Consider the following 19,870-nt stretch of genomic DNA (forward strand, 5'->3'; position numbering starts at 1 on the left):
GCCTCAAATATCAGGACTGTCGCTATAAAATCAGGACATCTGGTCACCCTCGTTAAACATTTAGGCAAACAATAATACAGACAGATTAGATTAGGTACATCATTCTTCAAACAATGCTGCAATGGAAGTGTTTTATTTAAAAAAAAAATCTAAACACATTTCTTTAAATCTCCAAAAGGAAAAAGGTGCACTTTCTTTCTTTGTGTGTTTAACAATGAGAGGCTAAAACAAAAGTATGGGAAAGGTCAGGATCTCTAAACTTTGAAATCTAAAACTATATCTTAGGTTAAAATTGTGTGTTACATAATGTTTCAGGAAATTATCACTCCATCACCTAACGGCTTCCTAAACCTTAACAGTATTTCATTCCATCTCTTCCTGTATGTGGAAGAGTTGAACTATAAAAGCTTTCTTTAATTGGATATAGACTATGAAATGATCAAAATGTTTTTGCTGAATTATTTAATCTAATTGATTAAAAATTATTAATAAAAATAATCTTGGATTTCTTTAATAGTGTGGAACTGATTTATTACAGCCTTTAAACTTGAAACGTATTGTTGGTGTTTAACAGGATGTGCTGTGACACAGATGCAGTTGTTTTTCCAGGTTTTATTTCCCCTTTGTGTCCTTTTCTACTTATTGACAGTTGCTAACAATAATACAGGATCCCTGCTCAGTGAAGAGGGGGTCGCCAAAAGTTATTTCCTGGTCAACAGGAGATGGTTGGAGTAATCTGACCTTTCCACTGCCTCTGCTCTTAGTGGAACTAAGCCAGAGAAATTACAGCATGCAAAATCCTCAGTGCAGACCTTCAAATCTCTTAGATTCACTAGATGGCAGCATAATATAATGGAGTTCAAGGAAGTCTTTGCAGATGAGATTCCTGGGCCCTGTAGAAAACCATCATTATTTCACAATTTGCATTTTGCAGTTTGCTGAAGATTAACTTCTTATTTTCTTGGCAGGAAAACTAGTATATGAAAGAATTTTATCCATGTGTCTGGATAATCGCGGCTCTTTACCAGGTAACTTTGTGCCTGCCTTGTGCTGCTATTCTTGTAGAAATGTGTAAATTTACCATGTTTACCAAGCTAGGTTTGGGATTGTGAGGAATTTCAACAATACGTATCCTGAAACAAATTCAGTTTTGCTTCCAAGCTTTATAAAAGAAAAACACATGGGAAGACTTTAGTGCATACTTCGATTCCTATGGGGGAGAACTAGAGTTTTTAAATGGGGCCAAGCCAATGGTGGAGTAGAAAAATATGACCTGGTTAATGTCCTCTGAAAAGAAATGAGACTGCTTGTGTTTGCTGAGTTTGGATTTAGTTGCTGTTCCCATTTTTTAAACAAGAAAAAATGTCCATAACAGGTTACTTTAATCACTCCCATAACTTTACATAAGTTTACTTCCTAACTATAAATAACCCAACATAAAACTTGTCACAGTAAAATGTACTCGTTTCCAGTTTTAATGGTTCTGAATATTAGCAGGGTCTGTTTATGGGGTAGGGGAGGGTGCGTAACTTCTAGGGCAGGAGAAAGTGGAAGACAACAGTTGGGAGACAGCTAGGGTGGGACTACTATTCCCACTCACTTCAATTCTAAAACAAAGAAAAAAACCTGTGTCCTCTTCCCTCCTCATACTCTCGTATGCTGAGCTGCTTCCTACAGTTTTTCAGCATGCTTATAACATGGTTTTATCTGTCTGCACAGATAAAAAATAAACCATATTACCACACTGTTTGGCCACAACCATATTTAAATATGGTTATTTTCATGTTGTAGATGAGCCCCTCCAAATTTTGTTATAAAATAAAAGTATTTAACTTTTGATTTCATCACAAACAGCTTGCAATACTAAACCAGTAGCATCGTGAGAAACAAGTCAGTAATAATATTTTCTTTGGTGAGCTTTCTTTTTTCTCATTGTTATTTAACACTCCACCCCCTAAGGACAGCTCTCTCTGGGTGAAGCAAGAGTCAAAATATCTTGGAAAGAAATCTCTACCAGCAATGATATCAGGAATGAAATTTTCCGGTAACATACACACACACTCACAATTTCTTATGCAGAACCCTGCCTTGAGCAGCTGTATGAAATGAGAACAAAGTCATTGGTATTTGTACTCATTCTTTCTGTTCCAATAAGGTTAGAACTTCTGATTTAGCACCAGAGTTCTCTGCCTCCAGGAAACCAAACTACAGTGTAGCTCTTGCTCATTGAAGGATACCTGAGTTATGTTTATCTGTGAGGGCACAATTGCAGTGCTTTTGTGCAATGAATTTAATTTGTTCAGCATTTGCTAATGAAACCAATATATTATAGAAAAGAACCTTTCAACAAAGCTGATTTTCCTTTAAGTGGTAATCATTAAGCAGATGATCAAAGTGTATTTCCAGTATGTTCAAGATCACTAATTCTGTGATGACTTTTTGCTATAGTTTGAGGGATTAGCATTTTGAGGGTTGTGTTAATATCAACTATGTTCGGGTTAGCACTGTTCTTAACTGACTTGGCAGTTACAGCACACTTGAAATAAAGACGTCATATTCCCATAGTGCTGTGTTATGTAAAAGGCCTCTAGCTGTGGGGGGTGGGGAATTGCACTGTTTCTCTAAAATTTCGACACAGGCTTAGTGTTCTGAGGAACAACAACAAGCACAGCAGCAGAATAATAAGTAGAAATGGAAAAGAAAATTCTGCTTCCAGTCAATTTCATTAAAATGCTTTTGCTTGTACGTATATTTCCTGGTTCCTGACAGAAAGGCATGCAGATTATGGATAGAACTTTGTTCCTTCACCATTGTTTCTAAAATTGTAAGTCCAGTGGACAAAATTGGGGGAAGAAAAAGCAAAGGTCAACCACTGCTTGCTTAATATTGATTAATACATACCTTGGAGTGAGAAATATCTGTCTAAAGCTGTGTAGATAGAGAAGAGCCCTTTGAAATACTTTGCATATACTGCAAAAAGCTGATTCATCAAAAGGTGTAAGTTACAAAGATTGAAATATAAACAAACACAGAACAGAGAAATGAAGTCTTCTCCCCTGAGAGGACAGTGCCTGTGCTTTTTAAGATTACTAGGTTGGTGAAGATGCCACTTTTTTAATGGTTTACTGTGAAACATCAGGGTGCAAATTAAACAGACAGCAAACTCCAAATAGGGTGGTTGTGCAAATAAAGGTTCCAGTCTTACTGCAAATTACTGTTAAGATTGCTTTGAACTAATGGTAGCAGGGACAGACTCATAGTCTTCAAGGGTGGTCACAATCTTGCAAATATCTTGGGACCCAGTGGAAGATCTGCACTGAGGACTTCTGGGTTTGGGGCCCTTTACCTGGTAAAGTCCCAGCTCAGTGCCAAAGATTCTCCTTGCTCCTCCTCGCCCCACTTTTTAAGCAGGATGATTCTAGGAGGAGATAGGAAGGCCAGAGAGAGAGACTGGATAATACTGCAACATAGAAATTATAGAGATGTAGGGCTGGAAGGGACCACAAGAGATGTCTAGTCCATCTCCCCCCCCCCCCCAGCCCCCCATGTTGAGGCAGTATTAAGTATGCCTATCCCATCCCTGATAGAAGTTTGTCTAACCTTTTCTTAATAATCTCCAGTGACAGAGATTCCACAACCTCCACACTTAACCTGTTCCAGTGCTTAACTATCCTTAAAGTTAGAAAGATTTTTCTTAATATCTAACCTAAATATCCTTTGCTGCAAATTAAGCAGATTACTTCTTGTCCTCCCCTTAGTGCACACAGAAAACAATTGATCACTGTCCTCTATATAACAGCCATTAACAGATTTGAGTATTTTTATCAGATCCCTACTCTTTCCTCTGTTCTGTAGGCTAAACATGCCAGTTCTTTCAACCTTTCCTCAGAGGTCAGGTTTTCTAAACCTCCTATCATTTTTGTTGCTCTCCTCTGGACTCTGTCTAGTTTTTTCAAATCTTTCTTAGTGTGGCACCCAAAATTGGATACAGTGCTCCAGCTGAGGCCTCACCCATGCTGAATAGAGCAGAACTATTACCTCCCATGTCTTAAATGTGACACTGCTGTTAACACCTTCCAGAATATTTGCCTTTTTTGCAACAGAATCACATTGTTGACTCACATTCAATGCCCATATAGCTATGTCTGTTGCCACTTTCAGTATCCAAGATTTGTTGGGAGGGAAGTGGAGGGTATTCATCTTGTATAAGCACAAGTATAGGTATCAGCAAAAGGATGGGTCTGGAATTATCCATCACTAATTAGCATTTTCCATGAAGCTGAATTTGATTAAGGATTTTGCACTTTTGCTACAGCTCTCAAATTTAACAGTGGCAGTATTATGAGGCTTCCATTTCTAGATTATTAAACACGCCATTGGAATATAGACATTTCCTTGTCAGCATTATTATTCAACGTGTGTCAAAGAGTACCTTTCCTTGAAATGTGGAGTATTCCACCAATATTTGGCAATGCAGCTGCCACACAGAGCAAGTCTGCCTTTTTTTAACTTTATGTCAGTAATGATGAAACCATTTGAAAGTATTGTGTGCCAATGGTGTAAAACCAGCAGGGTTTGGGGGTACTTTAAAAATTAAACTATAGGGAATCTTACAAGTAAATTTGTAAGACTTCAGACAGAGACCTCAGTCTGTGTCAGGAACACTGCATATTCATTGTAATGTGTTCGTAGATCTTGGTCCTTAAGTGTTAGGTTTGCTTGTTGGTTCAGAACTTTGACTCTGGGTGTTTGCTTCTGGTAATGTTGGTTGATGTCTCGCAAATTATTTTTTTTATACACCTGAAGTAAGCTAGGCAACATCTTTGTTAGATGAGTAAATTGAGACACAGAAGTTCAGTGGCTTGTCTGAAGTCACACACTGGGCTCATGTCCTATCTGGTAATAGAGCTCAGGAGTTGTGACTGCCAGTCACAGTTTTTAACCATTGAACTAGACCACATTCCCTCCCTAATGACTTGAGAGAGTTTAATTTTAACCAACAGGATTTCAGTATGCAGGTTAAGAAAGTTTGGGGTGTAGCCCAGTGGGCTAGCTTGCCTTTATTATATTAACTGCTTTGCATTCTATTCTGCTTTTATTATATTCAACAGTAATTCAAGGAACCTACAGGCCTGTATCCTGTAAGACAGGAGTGGGGAACCTTTTTTCTATCAGGGGCCACTGACCCACAGAAAAAATCAGTCGCGGACCCCACACAGCCCGTGGGGGGGCACGGAGGCTCAGGGCTTCCCCCCACAGCAGGGTGAGCCAGCACTCATGGCTCCAGCCCCGTGGTGGGGTGGGTGGGGTGTGGAGGCTCGGGGCTTTCCCTAGGCTCCGGGGTGGGGCCAGAAATGAGGGGTTCAGGGTGTGAGAGGGGGCTCCAGGCTGGGACATGGGGTTGGGGTGTGGGGACGAGGGCTCCTGCTAGGGGTGTGGGCTCTGGGGTGGGCCTGGGGATGAGGGGCTTGGGGACTGGAGGGGGCTCCGGGTGGGAGCCAAGGGATTTGGAATGTGGGAGCTGACTCAGGGTTGGGATTGGGGTGCTGGAGGAGGTTCAGGGTGTGGGGTCTGGGAGGGAGTTTGAGTGTGGAGGGGATTCTACCTGGGGCAGGGGGTTCAGGGTGCGAGCTCTGTCTGGTGTTTACCTCAGGCGCCTCCCGGTCGGTTGCGCAACGATGCTAAGGCAGGCTCCCTGCCTGCCCTGGCTCTGTGCTGTTCCCAGAAGTGGCCCCCATGTCCAGTCCCTAGGCGGAGGGGCCAGGTGACGCTGTGCGGTGCACGCTGCCTGTGCCCGCAGGCGCTGCCCCCACAGCTCCCAACAGCCATGGTTCCCGGCTGATGGGAGCTGCGGAGCCAGCACTGGGGGTGGGGGCAGTGCACAGAGCTTCCCTGATCGCCCCAGCTCCTAGGGGCTGCAGAGACATCTGTGTTGTTTCTGGGAGCTGCATGGAGCTGACTGGACTTTTAACGGCCTGGCAACCCCAGCTTCCCCCTGCAGCAAGGCGAGCCGGCACTCATGGCTCCAGCCCTGCAGGGGTGCGCCGAGACCTGGGGCTTCCGGCCCACAGTGCAGAGACTTGCCATGGCCCGGATGAAATAAAGTAGCAGGCTGGCAAGTTAGCATAAGGCTTGAGGCCTATGAACTTTGAACAGATAAGTGGCCCAACTGAAACTCCAAGTATTGAGGGGTGACAGGTTCTTGTCCCAAGATCAGGCCCAGTATTATTCAAATTATTGTATAGTTGGGAACCCCGATGTGCACAGTTGCAACAGTCACACTATAGGAACTCCTCTGTATTTACAAATAGTTTATTACTATATTTACCACAGTCACAAACACCCAACTCAGTAAGATAGATAAAGTTGCTGCAGAATGTACATCTGCACATCCATATACTCACACCATCCCTTGTAGAGTGACCTGAAATGTTAGCCATCATCTTCCTCATCACCATCACCTTCCCCCTCATTACCAGTGGCCATCATTCTGGCACCTCCCAAAGACTACATCTCCTTCCGCTTCTAGGCTGCGATGCAACTTTTATATGTTATGCTGATGCCACTATGTTTGATGCATATTCAGTTGGAGATTTTTCCCCTTTTTCCTTATTTGTATATCCTCACCTTACTAATGTTGGAGTGTCCTCCGAATGGTTAGTATATTAGTGATTTCAATTTATTATTACACCTCTACTTTGATATAATGCTGTCCTTGGGAGCCAAAAAATCTTACCGTGTTATAGGTGAAACCGTGTTATATTGAACTTGCTTTGCTCCACCAGAGTGTGCAGCCCCCCCCCCCTCCTCCCGGAGCACTGCTTTACCGAATTTATATCCAAATTCGTGTTCTATCGGGTGGCGTTATATCAAGGTAGCGGTGTATATACATCAATTCGTTACCATGGCCCTCTTGTGGTTAGGTATCTGCGGATATAGCGCATGTACCTGTTATTAATCAGTTGAGAAAAGTACTAGTGTACTAGAGACAAAGAAACAGAGAAAAGAAACAGCTGAAGAAAAAGAGGAAGTCACTGGTGACTTGCAGTGTTTCTGCTAGCATCAAATTCTGACTGGGAGATTAGTTAAATTAGTTCCTATCCCGGGTAGGGAGATTGTTCCCGTGCGCCCATCGGGGTCCCATCTGTGGGTGCTAATCTGTAGCCCGATCTATAGATTTATGTATTAATTGTATTAATTTCTTAAGAATCCCCAGTTATCTCTTTGAGGGTCATTAAAAGTCTGGTTGGCGGCGCAGGTAGGCCCCATACCCAGCTCCACGCGACTCCTGGGAAGCTGCTGGCATCTCCCTCTGGCTCCTAGGTGGAGGGGCGATGACGGGGGCGCTGCGCACTGCCCCAGCACCAGCTCAGCAGCTCCCATTGGCCAGGAACCGTGGCCAGTGGGAGCTGAGGGGCCGATGCCTGTATGCATGGGCAGAGCCATGTGGTCGCGCCTCCGCTTAGGAGCCGGATGGAGATGTTGCTGCTTCCGGGGAGCCTGCATCCCAAACCCCCTCCTGTGCACCAACCTGCTGTCCCAGCCCTGAGCCCCTCTCCTGCACCCCAAACCCTGGCCCCAGCCCAGAGCCTGCACCCCCAGCCGGAGCCCTCACCCCCCACACTCCAACCCTCTGCCCCAGCCCAGAGCACTCTCCTCCACCCCAAGCCCCTAATCTCCAGCCCAGAGTCTGCACCCCCTCCTGCACCCCAACTCCCTGCCCTAGCCCAAAGCCCCCTCCTGCACCCTAAACCCCTCATCCTCCTGCACCACCCCAGAGCCCGCACTCGGAGCCCTCACCCCCTGTCGTATTCCAGCCCAGTGAAAATGAGTGAGTGAGCGAGGGTGGGGGAGAGCGAGCGTTGGGGGGGTGTGTGGAGTGAGAGGGGGCGGGGTCTTGGAGAAAGGATGGGGTAGGGGGTGGGGCAAGTTGGCAACCCTAGAGGAGCTGAGAGTAAGGAGCGGGAGGGTGCAAGAGGACAAAAGCAGAGAGGACAATAAAGAGCAGTATTTCTCAGCTCTTCTGTATGAGAATTTCATAAGAGTTACACGTCTAGCTCTAAAATAATAACAACATATATTATGAGCTATTGGGTTGACATCAGGAATTAGACCAAATGAAATAAATCAATATTACTATAAAATAGAAGTGGAGCTCTGGTTACCCAGCATTGCTGCTCACTCTGGGTTTGCAGTCAAGAAGTCGTCCGTATTGCTGGAAAGGAGATCCTAGAATTACATTGTCCAGTTCATTACCGTATGTTTAACTTCTTTTTAAAAGGAAATACTCAATGTGCCCTTTTAAATAAATGTAACTAATGTAATTTAATTCAGACTTAAATGTAATATGCTTGGCTCTGGCTTTGTTTTTACAGATAATTTTACTCCAGAAAGTGTTAATGATACTGCCAAAGAAACCTGCTTAAACTGGTTCTTCAAGATTGCTTCAATCAGAGAGCTCATTCCCAGATTGTATCCTTTTCAAATGAGTTTGACTGTCAAAATGGTACACTATTATGCCTGAAGTTTTGAAAGGAATTAAAGTAATATGAGAACGCAGTGAAGTTTATGTTGAAAATCTAAACAACGATTATCACCTCAGGTTTTAGTCTGAAAATATCTGTCTATCTTACGTACTTACATGCCCCCCATCACAACAGTATTTAAATACCTCTCAATCTTTAATGTATTTATCTTCACCAACACCCCGGTGAGGTAGTGAAGTACTGTTATTACCATCTTTTTAACAGATGGGGAACTAACTGAGGCACAGAGAGGCTAGGTGACTTGACCCAGGTCATACAGTCAGATTGTGATGGAGCAGGAAATTGAACCTCAGTCTCCCAAGACATAGGCTAGTACCCTAACAGCTGGACCATTTTTCTCTTCAAAATAGGAAGGCGAATGGAGCTCACAATTGTTTTATTATAATTGTACAATTTTTGTTACTATAGTGTCTGTCCAGGACCCCATTGTGCTGAGCACTATAGAAACAGAAGAAGACAGTCCCTGCCCTAGGTTTTGCATTGAGAGTGAATTCCAACTTGGACTAAATCTTAATTGTGTAGTAGTTGAATCAGAAATCCAAGTGTCTATAGGGTTTTAATGGTAACACAGACGTGTTAACTTTCAAAATTTCTGGTAACCCCATATTGATCTTCTCCTCCCAGCCCTTTCTTCTCCCTTTTTATATTGTCCCCTTTAGTTTTGTTTGGATTCTGAGCTTTGAAGTGTTTTCGAATTCTTTGAATCATGTGGTACTGAGTGCAGTGGTGGTGGTGGGGGCGTGACAGCACATGATGATGATGATGATTGTTTATTAAGTTGAGTTTACATGCTATAAACTGGACATATTTGAAAACTAAATGGGAAAGCTATAAAAGCCACAAAACAAGAAGTGCAGTTAACGATATTAGGTGTTAGAATACCCTTACCATGTGGTGCCCAAGAGAAATTAATTTCATAGCCAGGGAGTTGTCACAGTTCAGGGCAACTGTACCTGTATTTCCCCTCAGTGGTTTAGCAAGGGCACCCACTCTTGGCCTTCAGCTCCCCAGCTGTTTCCTCTCTTGGGTGGAGACTCGTGTGTGTCTGTCTGTCTGTCTCTCTCTTCTGACTGGGATAGTCTCAGATTGCACAGTTCCCCTGCCTTCACTGTGTAATTCCAGCACAGAAAGGTTGCACAAGGGTACCTGCTTGCTCTCTCTTCAGAGATGGATAACAATGTAATTGTTAGAGAAGTTACCATGCAGCTCTTTCTAAGCAAGCCTACTTTATTCTTAAGATATGAAGCATTACAGAGCAATCATATTAAAAACAATAAAAGAATTTACACGCACACTAATAAGCTTACCAGTGTTCATCCCAGCTCTCACATGGACCCTGGCAAGTCCAGTCTTTTAATACCCCATCCAAGGGTCATCCTTATGGTTACAAGTTCATCAGAGCATCCCGACTCAGAACAAGCCCCCAGTCTTATGAGGCTTCATAGGCCAAGTCTTTCCGATCCTCCCCTAAGGACTGAGGCCCTGCATGGACCAGGAGTCCTTTTGCTGGAGCAGGAAGAAGGCTGGAGACAGGTTAACCCCTCCCCAGACTTTTATCCAAAAGTATTTCCTTTGTCTGTTAGTCTCTGGAGATTCCAATCTGAACCAGTATATGCATCTCTCTCCAGGGGCTGACTTCAAAGGGTTGACAATGAAGGAAGTATATTAGCATTCCTCCTCCCTACTAGAAAAGGTACATACACTGCCACATAGGGTTGCCAACTTTCTACTTGCACAAAACCGAACACCCCTGCCCGACCCCTCCTCTGAGCCCCACCCCTTCTCCGAGGCTCCACCCCCACCCCCTCCCTCCCTCCCTCCCTCTGTTGCTCACTCTCCCCACCCTTACTCGCTTGCTCATTTTCACAGGGCTGGCTCAGGGGGTGTTGGTGTGTGGGAGGGGGTGAGGGCTCTGGTGGGCTAGGCATGAGGGATTTGGGTTGTAGGAGGGGGCTGAGGGGTTTGGAGTGTGGGAGGGAGCTCTGGGCTGGGGCAGGGGGATGGGATGTGTGAGGGCTCTGGATGGGGGTGCAGACTCTGGGGTGGGGCTGGGGATGAGGGGTTGGGGTATAGGAGGGTGCTGTGGGCTGGGACCGATGGGTTTGGATGATGGCAGGGTCGAAAACTGGACACCTGGCAACCCTACTGCCACAACAACACATTAATGTACGTACAGTGTACCCCAAATGGGGTTAAATTAAACCTTATTGAATTAGGGCTATCTTAATTCCATAAGGTTTGCTCAGTATATTACAGGATATTTTCAGTCTGTCACAGGAGTAGTTTTGTTTTTTTTACAGGGAGTACATCTTGGAATTTTTTTCCTTAACTTGGTTTTGTTGTAGCTATGTGGAAGCAGCAATATTGAAATGCAACAAGTTTCTGTCCAAAACGTAAGGCTAACATGCAGTTAATAAATATGGATAGCCAACGAATGTGTACGTGTTTAAAGTAGTATGTAGAGAATTAAGTATGCAAGTTCCATTATCAATAATGGCAAGGAATCTTTCTGTGCTTTTGGAGGGGGCAATATTGATTGCTTTGGGCTCCTGATACGAATCCCATCAAGGTAGAATATTAGCACAGCTGATGACATACTGATGCATCCACTTTAGAGCACTTGCATAACTGTAGTCTGAATGGAAGGTCAAGCATTTTGGGGGGAGGAGGAGGGGTTTACAAAACTGAAAGGAAAGCAAAATTGATGGGAGGTGGCTGAAGGTAAAGGGAGAGGGTAACACGGTGAGAGAAATAGGTAGGTCAGTAACCAGGCTAAAAGCAAGGTGGGGGGAAAAGGCAGAGACAATGAGCCTGGAAAGCAGCTGGGGAATAGGCTCCAAGCAGAACTGAATCGATATTGTTTTAAAAATAGCCCTTCAAGACTAATGGGCCTTTTCAGTTAATTGCTAAAATGAATACTATAATCTCAATGGCTCTACAATGACAGCTTGATTATTTTTGGGCCTCCCAGTATGGGCATGATCACACTTTTGCCAGTGCAGGTGTGTGCTGGAAGGGCAGGAGGAGTATTAGCAGCCCACACCACGTGCATGCAACAGCTCTGTGGTGAGTCCCTCCTTATAACCATAGCAGGTGAAATTGGGAGTGAAGTGGGGCCAGTGGATCTGTGACTGACTAGGAGATTCCCTGGCCATCATAGATCCACTGCCTCTGAGGGTTTTGGGCTGCTGCATCCCTGAGACTGCATTGCAACCAGAGAGAAGCTCCAGCTTCTCCAGTCTAGAGGAAAGGCTTCTTTCCTGCCATCAGTCCCCCAGCTCTTTGCAACTCTCCAGTACATAGCCTGGCTGCTCCTAAGGGTAAGTAGCATAATTCATGTCTAATATGTTACTTAGAGGACTAGTGAAATTTTACTTCTAAATTAGACTTCGTGCTAATATGACTTTCTTTGGTTCCTCGAATTCTTGCTCAGAGGTAAATTAATAGTGCAGCCTTTCAAGTTATAGTATGTGTTGTGGTGCTCTGATCAATTCTTAAACTTCAACATTTAATTAAAAAAAAAATCTTAACAGGGGAATTTCAGAATGTCTCCCGCGACTAACGGCTATGATTAGAGGAATTGGAGATCCACTGGTTGCAGTCTATGCAAGAGCGTACCTGTGCAGGGTAGGCTACCATTTAACATTATTTAAAGTGAGCTTATATCAATGGTATATTTCTCTTGTACTGCAGCCTCACCTGCCACTAAAGGAAGATTTTAATTAGTGGCAGCTTTTCTCTGACCCAAAAAGCGTTCCTGTTCCTCCTCTTAGAAAATTGCAAGACAGGATAACTTTCCCATTATAATCACAATTTGAAAACCTGCTGCATAATTGCCTATAATAATCATAGTAATTAAAAACTAATTTTCCAAGCTTGTCCTGCCAGTACTCCCTCCTGAGGGAAGAGGAAAATTGGGGACTGAGTCATAAAGAAAGCTTGTAGCTTTGTGGTATTACAGACTGTTATATGAGTGCTAAGCATGGCTTTTCAGAGGTACCGTACAAGCTTTCCTTCTACTTGAATTCATTGTCTCCCTGTTCATGCCATGGGAGCATCTGCTTTTGGAGGATGGCTTGATGAGCTTCATCATGCAAAAGTGTTAATTTGATGTCATGTTTTAAAAACTAGAGGGTTGCACACTTTGTATCTTGTGTAGGCCAAGCTTATTATATGCACTACTAGAGGCTCCTTGGTTTCCCCTATAAGCTCCCTGTGTGCCACTCTCCCTTCCTCTTCTATTTCAGAAACTTGCTGCATCTCCCTCCAATCGCCCCCTGTCAGGGCTTCTGTGTGCACCCCAAATCCACCTCCTTCCATACCATGGTCCCCCATTCCTCCTCCATGTTAGGTGCTCCTTGTGTCCCTCCTTCCCTCATATAAGGTCCCTCCAATTTTCCAATAAGGGAGTTCTGTGTTCCCCCATTCCAGGATCCCCATTCTTCCCCCAATGGCAGTGGTTCCCAGACTGAGGTTCGTGAAATGTTACAGGGGGTTCTGGGAAAAAATTCCCTAATGGCAGACAGAGCTGTCCCTAGGGACCCTAGGCAGCACGGGGCCAGCAGCCTGGAGCCCCTGGACATCCAAGAGCTAAGCAGATCAAAGCAAGCATCTCTATCACACTGAGGAGATTTTAAACTTCAAGACTCCTTATAAGAAATGAAAAGGGAGGTGGATATTTTTTGCTGTTTTTAAACTTAAATAGGCAGCTAGTATTGTTTTTAAAATTATTATGAAGAACAAGTTTAAGCTTTGTTGTAACATGTGTTATTTGCCTGGACTGCTCAAGACCTGAATGCTTGTATAGGAGGAACTTTTTGAGTTGGCTTCTTAAATACCTTCATGTTGCTTCACAGCTGATGCTCCTTGATGAGATATAGGAGCCTTGTCTTATAACAGGCTTAGTAAAAGTGATACGAGCTACGAAAGTGAGGTCTTGGAAGAGTGTTGCTGTTGTAATAAAAATACTGTGATGATAAATAATAGTGTGTAATAAGCATGTCATAAAAACCAATTTTATATTTCCAAGATCACTGCTTTTATAATTTATACTTGGGTAAAGGAGAAAATCCCTGGAAATACTCATTTTAGGAGGGGGTTCTTGAGACTTGACATTTTAGTGAAAGGGGTTCACAGGTGGTTAAAGTTTGGGAACCACTGCCCTATGGTAAGGGCTCTTTGTGCATCCCCATCCCCCCTCTCCTCACAGCAGGGTCCCCCATTCTTCTCCCAATGCCAGAGACTCTGTCTGCCCTGCCCCCAGTTGCTCCCCAAGGAGTTCTGTGTGTCCCATTCTCCCTCCCCCTATGCCAGGTGTGTGCGCCCCCGGCCCCTCCCCAGAGCAGAGGTGAGATGGGGGTTCCTGTTGTGCTGGAAGGTATTAATGGTTGCCATCAACCACTTGTTTGATCAACAGACAGTTGCATAGGTGCTGAAAGCTGTGGCTGTGCTAGTCAGATGGCAGCAGCTACATATATCCCCTTTTCCCCCCTTTCAGTTTCCCAGTTTTCCCCAAAATCAGTAGGGGCTCTGACAACTGATGTCTAGACATTCCCTGAAATTTTGGAATAAATAATGAAGCTGTAGTGCAGGCACAAATAATATCTGTAAAGCAGCAGCATCGCTGTATAGAGGTATCTCTGCTGTTGAATTGAATCAAAGAACCAGCTCTCTCTATGGAAAGTTCATAGGGCAATGTATTTTTCTAAAGCTTATATGACTCAAATAGACACAAAATACAAAGGCTAGAGATGCTTGGTCTGGGCGAGTGCTGGGTACCTGCAGCTCCTGAAGAAGTCAGTCGGAGTGGCAGGCGCCTCTCATGATCAGGCCTTGGGTGAGCAAAGTGATAGGAGAGGAGTCTTAGAAGCTGGGTTTTTTTGTTTTGTTTTTGTTTTTTAACATAACTGACTTATTGCTTTTTCAATAAGTCATTTGTGTTCCAGTTTCTCTTCTCTTACACTTGCACATAACAATTTTTTTTACCTTTTTTTTTCTTTTCTAAAAAAAAATTATAGTAAAGAAATTATAGTAAAAAAAAAAACAACAACCCTGCATTAAAAAATCATTATTTAGGTTGCAAAATCAAGCACTCAAGAATTAGGAAAGGCCGGACTTAAAATTGCCTGTGACCCCTTAATTCACCCCCCCTACATGTTTATGCATTACAATAGTCTTTAATTACCCGGTCCTGTACTATTTTTTTTCCACAGGACCCCTACTTCATTCAGTGCAAAGAATGGATGCACCAAAGGGCAGCCTTAAATCTGGCTTTTCCTAACATTATAATGCTAGGTTTTTTAAATTTATTTTTGTCGTGCTCTTACTGGTCATGAACATCAAACTAGGACCTGTTCTCAACAACCTCGTTTAAACATAGTAGTAGCTAGCACAGTTCTGGTCTCAGTGGACGGGGCCATAATATCACTTCCTAGTGAGGCAGGGATAACGATGGGCAAAAAGCACTCTGTTCAGTACTCTGCTGTAGTATCTTAATCTTATTGATATCTGTATGAATATACTTATTCCCTGGAGAATAACTCTATTTCATAGCTTGAGGAGGATGGTAAGTGGTACAGATACAATTTTTCTCTTTCTTTGAATCTAGGTTGGGATGGAAGTGGCTCCTCATCTTAAAGAAAGCCTTAACAAGAATTTTTTTGACTTCCTTCTAACATTTAAGCAAGTAAGCAAATATGTTTGTATTGCCTGAGTGATGAAATAAGGATGTTCCTTGAGTAACCTATGATGAAAATGTTTTTTACAAATCCCTTTAAAAGTGCTTGAATCTAGAGTTGTAAATATTTTTGTAACTGTAAATCTGAAAAAAAATATAATTTTACCATCTAACAGATGTCACCAGCAAAATTGATGTTTACTAGACTGCATTATTTACCTTTACTCTGGTATTTCCTATATTTAGAATGGGAAATACTGCACATATTATGGTAAATTTATCTACTGTACATGGTGTATGCCCAAATTTTAAATAGTGCCCACTGTATATTTCTTCCGAATTCAGGAAAATATGCAGAATACTTGTTGAGCATATTGTGTAATTCAGTGACCCTGGTCTCTCAAAGCTTTCAGTTAACCTATAACTTGAAGTTTTGTTTACAGTTTCTCATAGCCCCAGCCAGACACCTTTTTCCCCATGATGGCAGCTCTTTCATCTTTTACTTCCTTTACAGATGCATGGAGATACTGTTCAGAATCAGCTGGTAGTGCAGTGTGTGGAGATTCCATCGTATTTGACTCTCTACTCTCCTGCTATAGATTGGATTTTACAGTGTATTGCGTACCGTGCTCCCGAGGTAAAATGACATATTCACCATGTAAATAAATGCTTGATAGTTAACTGGAACAAAGAACATATACAATATTTGATTTTTAAAAGATATTATAGATTCCTATGGTAATTGTTCATTGCTAGGCTATTTAGTACATATTGATGCAGGACCTAGGATGCTATATTCAAACTTGAATTGAAAAATGACCAAAGCTTATGTGAGTGATATTATTAACAGATATAGTTATAGTGCTGTATATATACACGGGGCTTTATATAGCTAGCTAAGATACATGCAATGCTCTGAAGTGCCTACATTCTAAGTAACCATCAATTCTGCATTCTAAGTAACCGTAAATAGTTTCCAGTGAGAGTGCTTGAAAAGGCAAAAAGACCAATGTGAAAGGATTAGTAAGTGTAAAAACAAAACCATACTGAAGGAGGCATAAGTGGGTTCATAATTATTTTTAGTTGTAGATATTAAGTTTAAAATTATAAGGCAAAGTTAAAGGATAAATGTAATATTACACAACGGACTAAAATAAGTCAACTTCATTATTCCACAAAGCTGATGAAAACTTGGAAGTTTCTTATAAAAACTAAGTTCTAGATTTCCCTTTCATATAGTTTTAATATAAACAGAGGTGCAGAAACAGAACTGTGGGTATAAGTAAATAAAAAGCAGGCAACTTCTTCTCTGTCTGATATGACTCTGGGATAAAAATATAGTACTAGCGGTAATCAAAATTTGCATCAGAACAAGTGATTGGGAAATTTTATCTCAACCACAATAATAATAATAAACCGTATTTTCTAAGGTTGGTCAACGTACAAGTAATGGGCAAAGTACAAGTAATGCAAATCAAGGGCAGCATAGGGGTAATAAGTGTATGTATGAAAGAAGTGCTAACAAGCCTTAACAATAATCAAATGAGTAGAATCAATATAAAGCCATTCTTGTTGTAGTACATGTTTACAGATTGTGTAGAATCTAAATAATATAAATGCTTTTAAATAATGAAGATGCTAAAGACATTTTAAAGGTGAAACCTCACCCACACCAAAATGCACATCTGATTGCTTTGTACAGGACTCTGCATAACATGTCTCCTGGGACCAGTCTAGAGATCTTTGATTTTGCATCAGAACCCCATGATGCTGTTATTCGCACTGCTTTATCAACTTAGCGATGCAAATTGCACCTTTTTTTATTTATAAACATGATCAACATAATGTTATAATCAGTCTAAAAATAGTCTGAAACAGAAATTAATTTCAAAGGAGACATTACAACACTTCATCATTTGAGAGGAAAGCTGAAGGAAGTCCAGTCATGGGGAGAACTTAAAATCTGCTCTGATTGCCTCCTTGTTTAAAGGCTTGTTTAAAAATTATCTTCTTAGAAATCAGCTCTTTCTCATATTTAGAGAAGAATAGACTGAACTCCAATAGATCTGAGCATACATTTTTAAACTCTTGTATACAGGAAAAATATATGTATATTGGAAATAATAATAATAAGCAATTATATTAAAGCACAAATGAGAACATTTACATTTATAGTCAATACTGTGTTTTCTTACTGTCCTGTTGGCTGGTATCATCTTGCTTTCTTGATCTTCTGATTCTATTCAGTTTCTTCTGTCATGCTGATATAAGCTAGTAAGGAAAAACTCGGTAAGCTGTGGGCTTTGTAATTGCTTAACATTGTCAACAAGCTACTTAAAACTTCAATCAGTGTGACTGCATTCTGCAGTAAAGAGCTAGTGGTATTCCCCTCTCTTGCCAGAGGTAATTGACCTTGTCATTTTTCAGAGAGAGAACCTTTTCCAGGCATGACTAAAGACCTGGAAACTTGACTTTTATAAAATAAAGTAGCAAGTCACATTAAAATGTCACTGTACTCATGCAATATATTTGTTTTATATTGCACCACCCACAATATTTTCTTTTGACTAGATGTAGTGTTAAATAAGATTATTGGAATGTAGTTGCTAGGTAATGGCATTCACCTCTAGTTAATGTACAGTTTACCAAAAGCTGTGAGGATGTTGTATTTGTGTGGTCCACACTTTTTTTAATTTGAATGAAATCACCATTATAGGTTCTGCTTACCGAGATGATGGAGAGATGCAAGAAACTGGGGAACAAGTAAGTACTGCACGGTCAACAGACCATGAGTCAGAAATCTAAATCTTGTGTTACACCCTTATAATCCAGTTCTTTGTATAATGTTTCTCATTTTATTTTTTGCAGGAGTACTTTATTAAACTATTAAAACTGAGATGTAGTATCTGTGCTCCCTGAATATTTTTTCCACCCAAAATTCCAAGGGGTTTGGTTGTGGCAAAAAAGTTAATTGACCCAATTGTCAGATGAGCCAGAGTTCAGCTAGGATTAAACCCCATGATACTTTGTGCTCCCAGTAATTTCCTTTGGGAACTACACATGCGACATTTTCTTCTGTTCCTCTTTTTACTTTTGCCAATTGACCAGTATGTGTATACTGTGAGAGGGAGGTTGCAGAGCAGGTGACTGAACAGTGCCATTTTAAGGCTAAGAATAGTCTTCCAAGTCTGTCTCAGGAAGGATATGCATTCATTTCTAGTTAATTTAGTCCCTGTCCGAACTAGAAAAATGAGCAGAAAATGGATTTCAAATACAATTCATCCCATCTCCATACATTAATCTGAACTGGAATGTGGTTTGGCCTGGTCTGCACAGGCTTACCTGTATTTAGTGACTGATTAAGAAAGGTTACTTGCTAGTCTTGAATCCTCTTTCTGAATTGTGTGAGCATGGTTTGGCCCAAGTTATACTGGCTGGTTTCAGTTTGGTTTATTAAGGGGGCAGGGCGAAGATATGTGAAAATTGTTTGCAAACATGATTAATTTTTCTACTGCACACTGAGCTAGTGTAATCTGCTTTGAACAGGGCCGCGGGGGGGGGCAGTGGGGCAATCTGCCCCAGGCTCTGGGCCCCACAGGGGCCCCCACGAGAATATAGTATTCTATAGTATTGCAACTTTTTTTTTATGGAAGGGGCCCCCAAAATTGCTTTGCCCCAGGCCCCCTGAATCCTCTGGGTGGCCCTGGCTTTGAGTGAAGAGCCAGAAATGCATTACCCTTTTAACTAAAAGAAAGATATTGTAACACCAAACATGTGACTGAGTTGAGGAGTGGAGAAGTTTGACTCAAAATCGGGGGTGAGGACACTCTTACATCGCTTTAATGGGGGCAAAAATTATGCTTTTAAGACTCCACTGTATTAAGTTCTGTCTAAAGATTTTTGGTCCATTCTACAGCATTTGTCTTTAAATTAAATAGTTTCTAGTATTTTGGGTTGTGAAGACAGATTTTCTGCTTAGTCTGTGCACAGCTCTCTTGTTTGCTTTGCAGCAAGGCAAATTTCACAATGTAGCACCAAGAGAGCTGAGAAATTTCCTATGTGTTTTAATGGAGTGTTAATTTCAGTCTTTTTTTGCAAAAAGAAGAACAGGAGTACTTGTGGCACCTCTGAAACCAGTCTTTTTTTGACCTTTTAAAGGCTTACACAATGTAGCTAATTGGAAATTGAATAACCCAGCTCTGACCATTGTTTTGTAGGTTAACAACATGATAGGCAAATTTCTGCCCTCTTATGTGCACCTCGTTGAATGATATTTTAGATTTTATGTAGTGATTTTCATTGCTAAATTATGAATCCATGGGCTCTTCACAAACTAGATACATGCAATATCACTAAAATTCAGCCATCTCTGGGTAAAAGGTAGCAGCAAACTTCTGCAACATGCTGTGGACAACAGCTGGTGGCATGAAAATGTGTGGACAAGGGCAAATTCCTACTAAGTGCTATGTGATCACTGTAATCCTATTCACTTTTGTTCTGCAAAAGACCCACACACAGTAAATTGCACAGTATTCACTTTATTGACTTCAAAGGAATGAAGGACGGAGTGTCAACTCTGCTGGGGTTACAAGTCAACATGGAAGGTGTGCAATTTAGCCCCGAATGTTTCTTTTTAATTGCTGTTTCA

At 41.9% G+C, this 19,870-nt stretch overlaps 1 protein-coding gene across 5 annotated transcripts in view; it reads left to right on the forward strand.

Moving 5' to 3' along the window:
* The window catches only part of VPS35L (VPS35 endosomal protein sorting factor like), a 124,278-nt gene that overhangs the window by 36,555 nt on the left and 67,853 nt on the right, over nucleotides 1-19,870 (forward strand). For all 5 annotated transcript variants that reach the window (XR_010590859.1, XR_010590858.1, XM_042853225.2 and 2 more), the window contains exons 9-15: nucleotides 969-1,028; nucleotides 8,376-8,472; nucleotides 10,892-10,939; nucleotides 12,080-12,173; nucleotides 15,154-15,231; nucleotides 15,737-15,859; nucleotides 17,939-17,985. Coding sequence is in view for 3 of the 5 variants with exons in the window: in XM_042853225.2 (XP_042709159.2) it covers nucleotides 969-1,028; nucleotides 8,376-8,472; nucleotides 10,892-10,939; nucleotides 12,080-12,173; nucleotides 15,154-15,231; nucleotides 15,737-15,859; nucleotides 17,939-17,985 (547 nt within the window). In the remaining 2 variants the exon portion in view is untranslated. The remainder of the gene's footprint in view (nucleotides 1-968; nucleotides 1,029-8,375; nucleotides 8,473-10,891; nucleotides 10,940-12,079; nucleotides 12,174-15,153; nucleotides 15,232-15,736; nucleotides 15,860-17,938; nucleotides 17,986-19,870) is intronic.

This window comes from Chrysemys picta, chromosome 10 (genome assembly GCF_011386835.1).
Source record: "Chrysemys picta bellii isolate R12L10 chromosome 10, ASM1138683v2, whole genome shotgun sequence".
In the NCBI taxonomy this organism is placed as follows: Eukaryota; Metazoa; Chordata; order Testudines; family Emydidae; genus Chrysemys; species Chrysemys picta.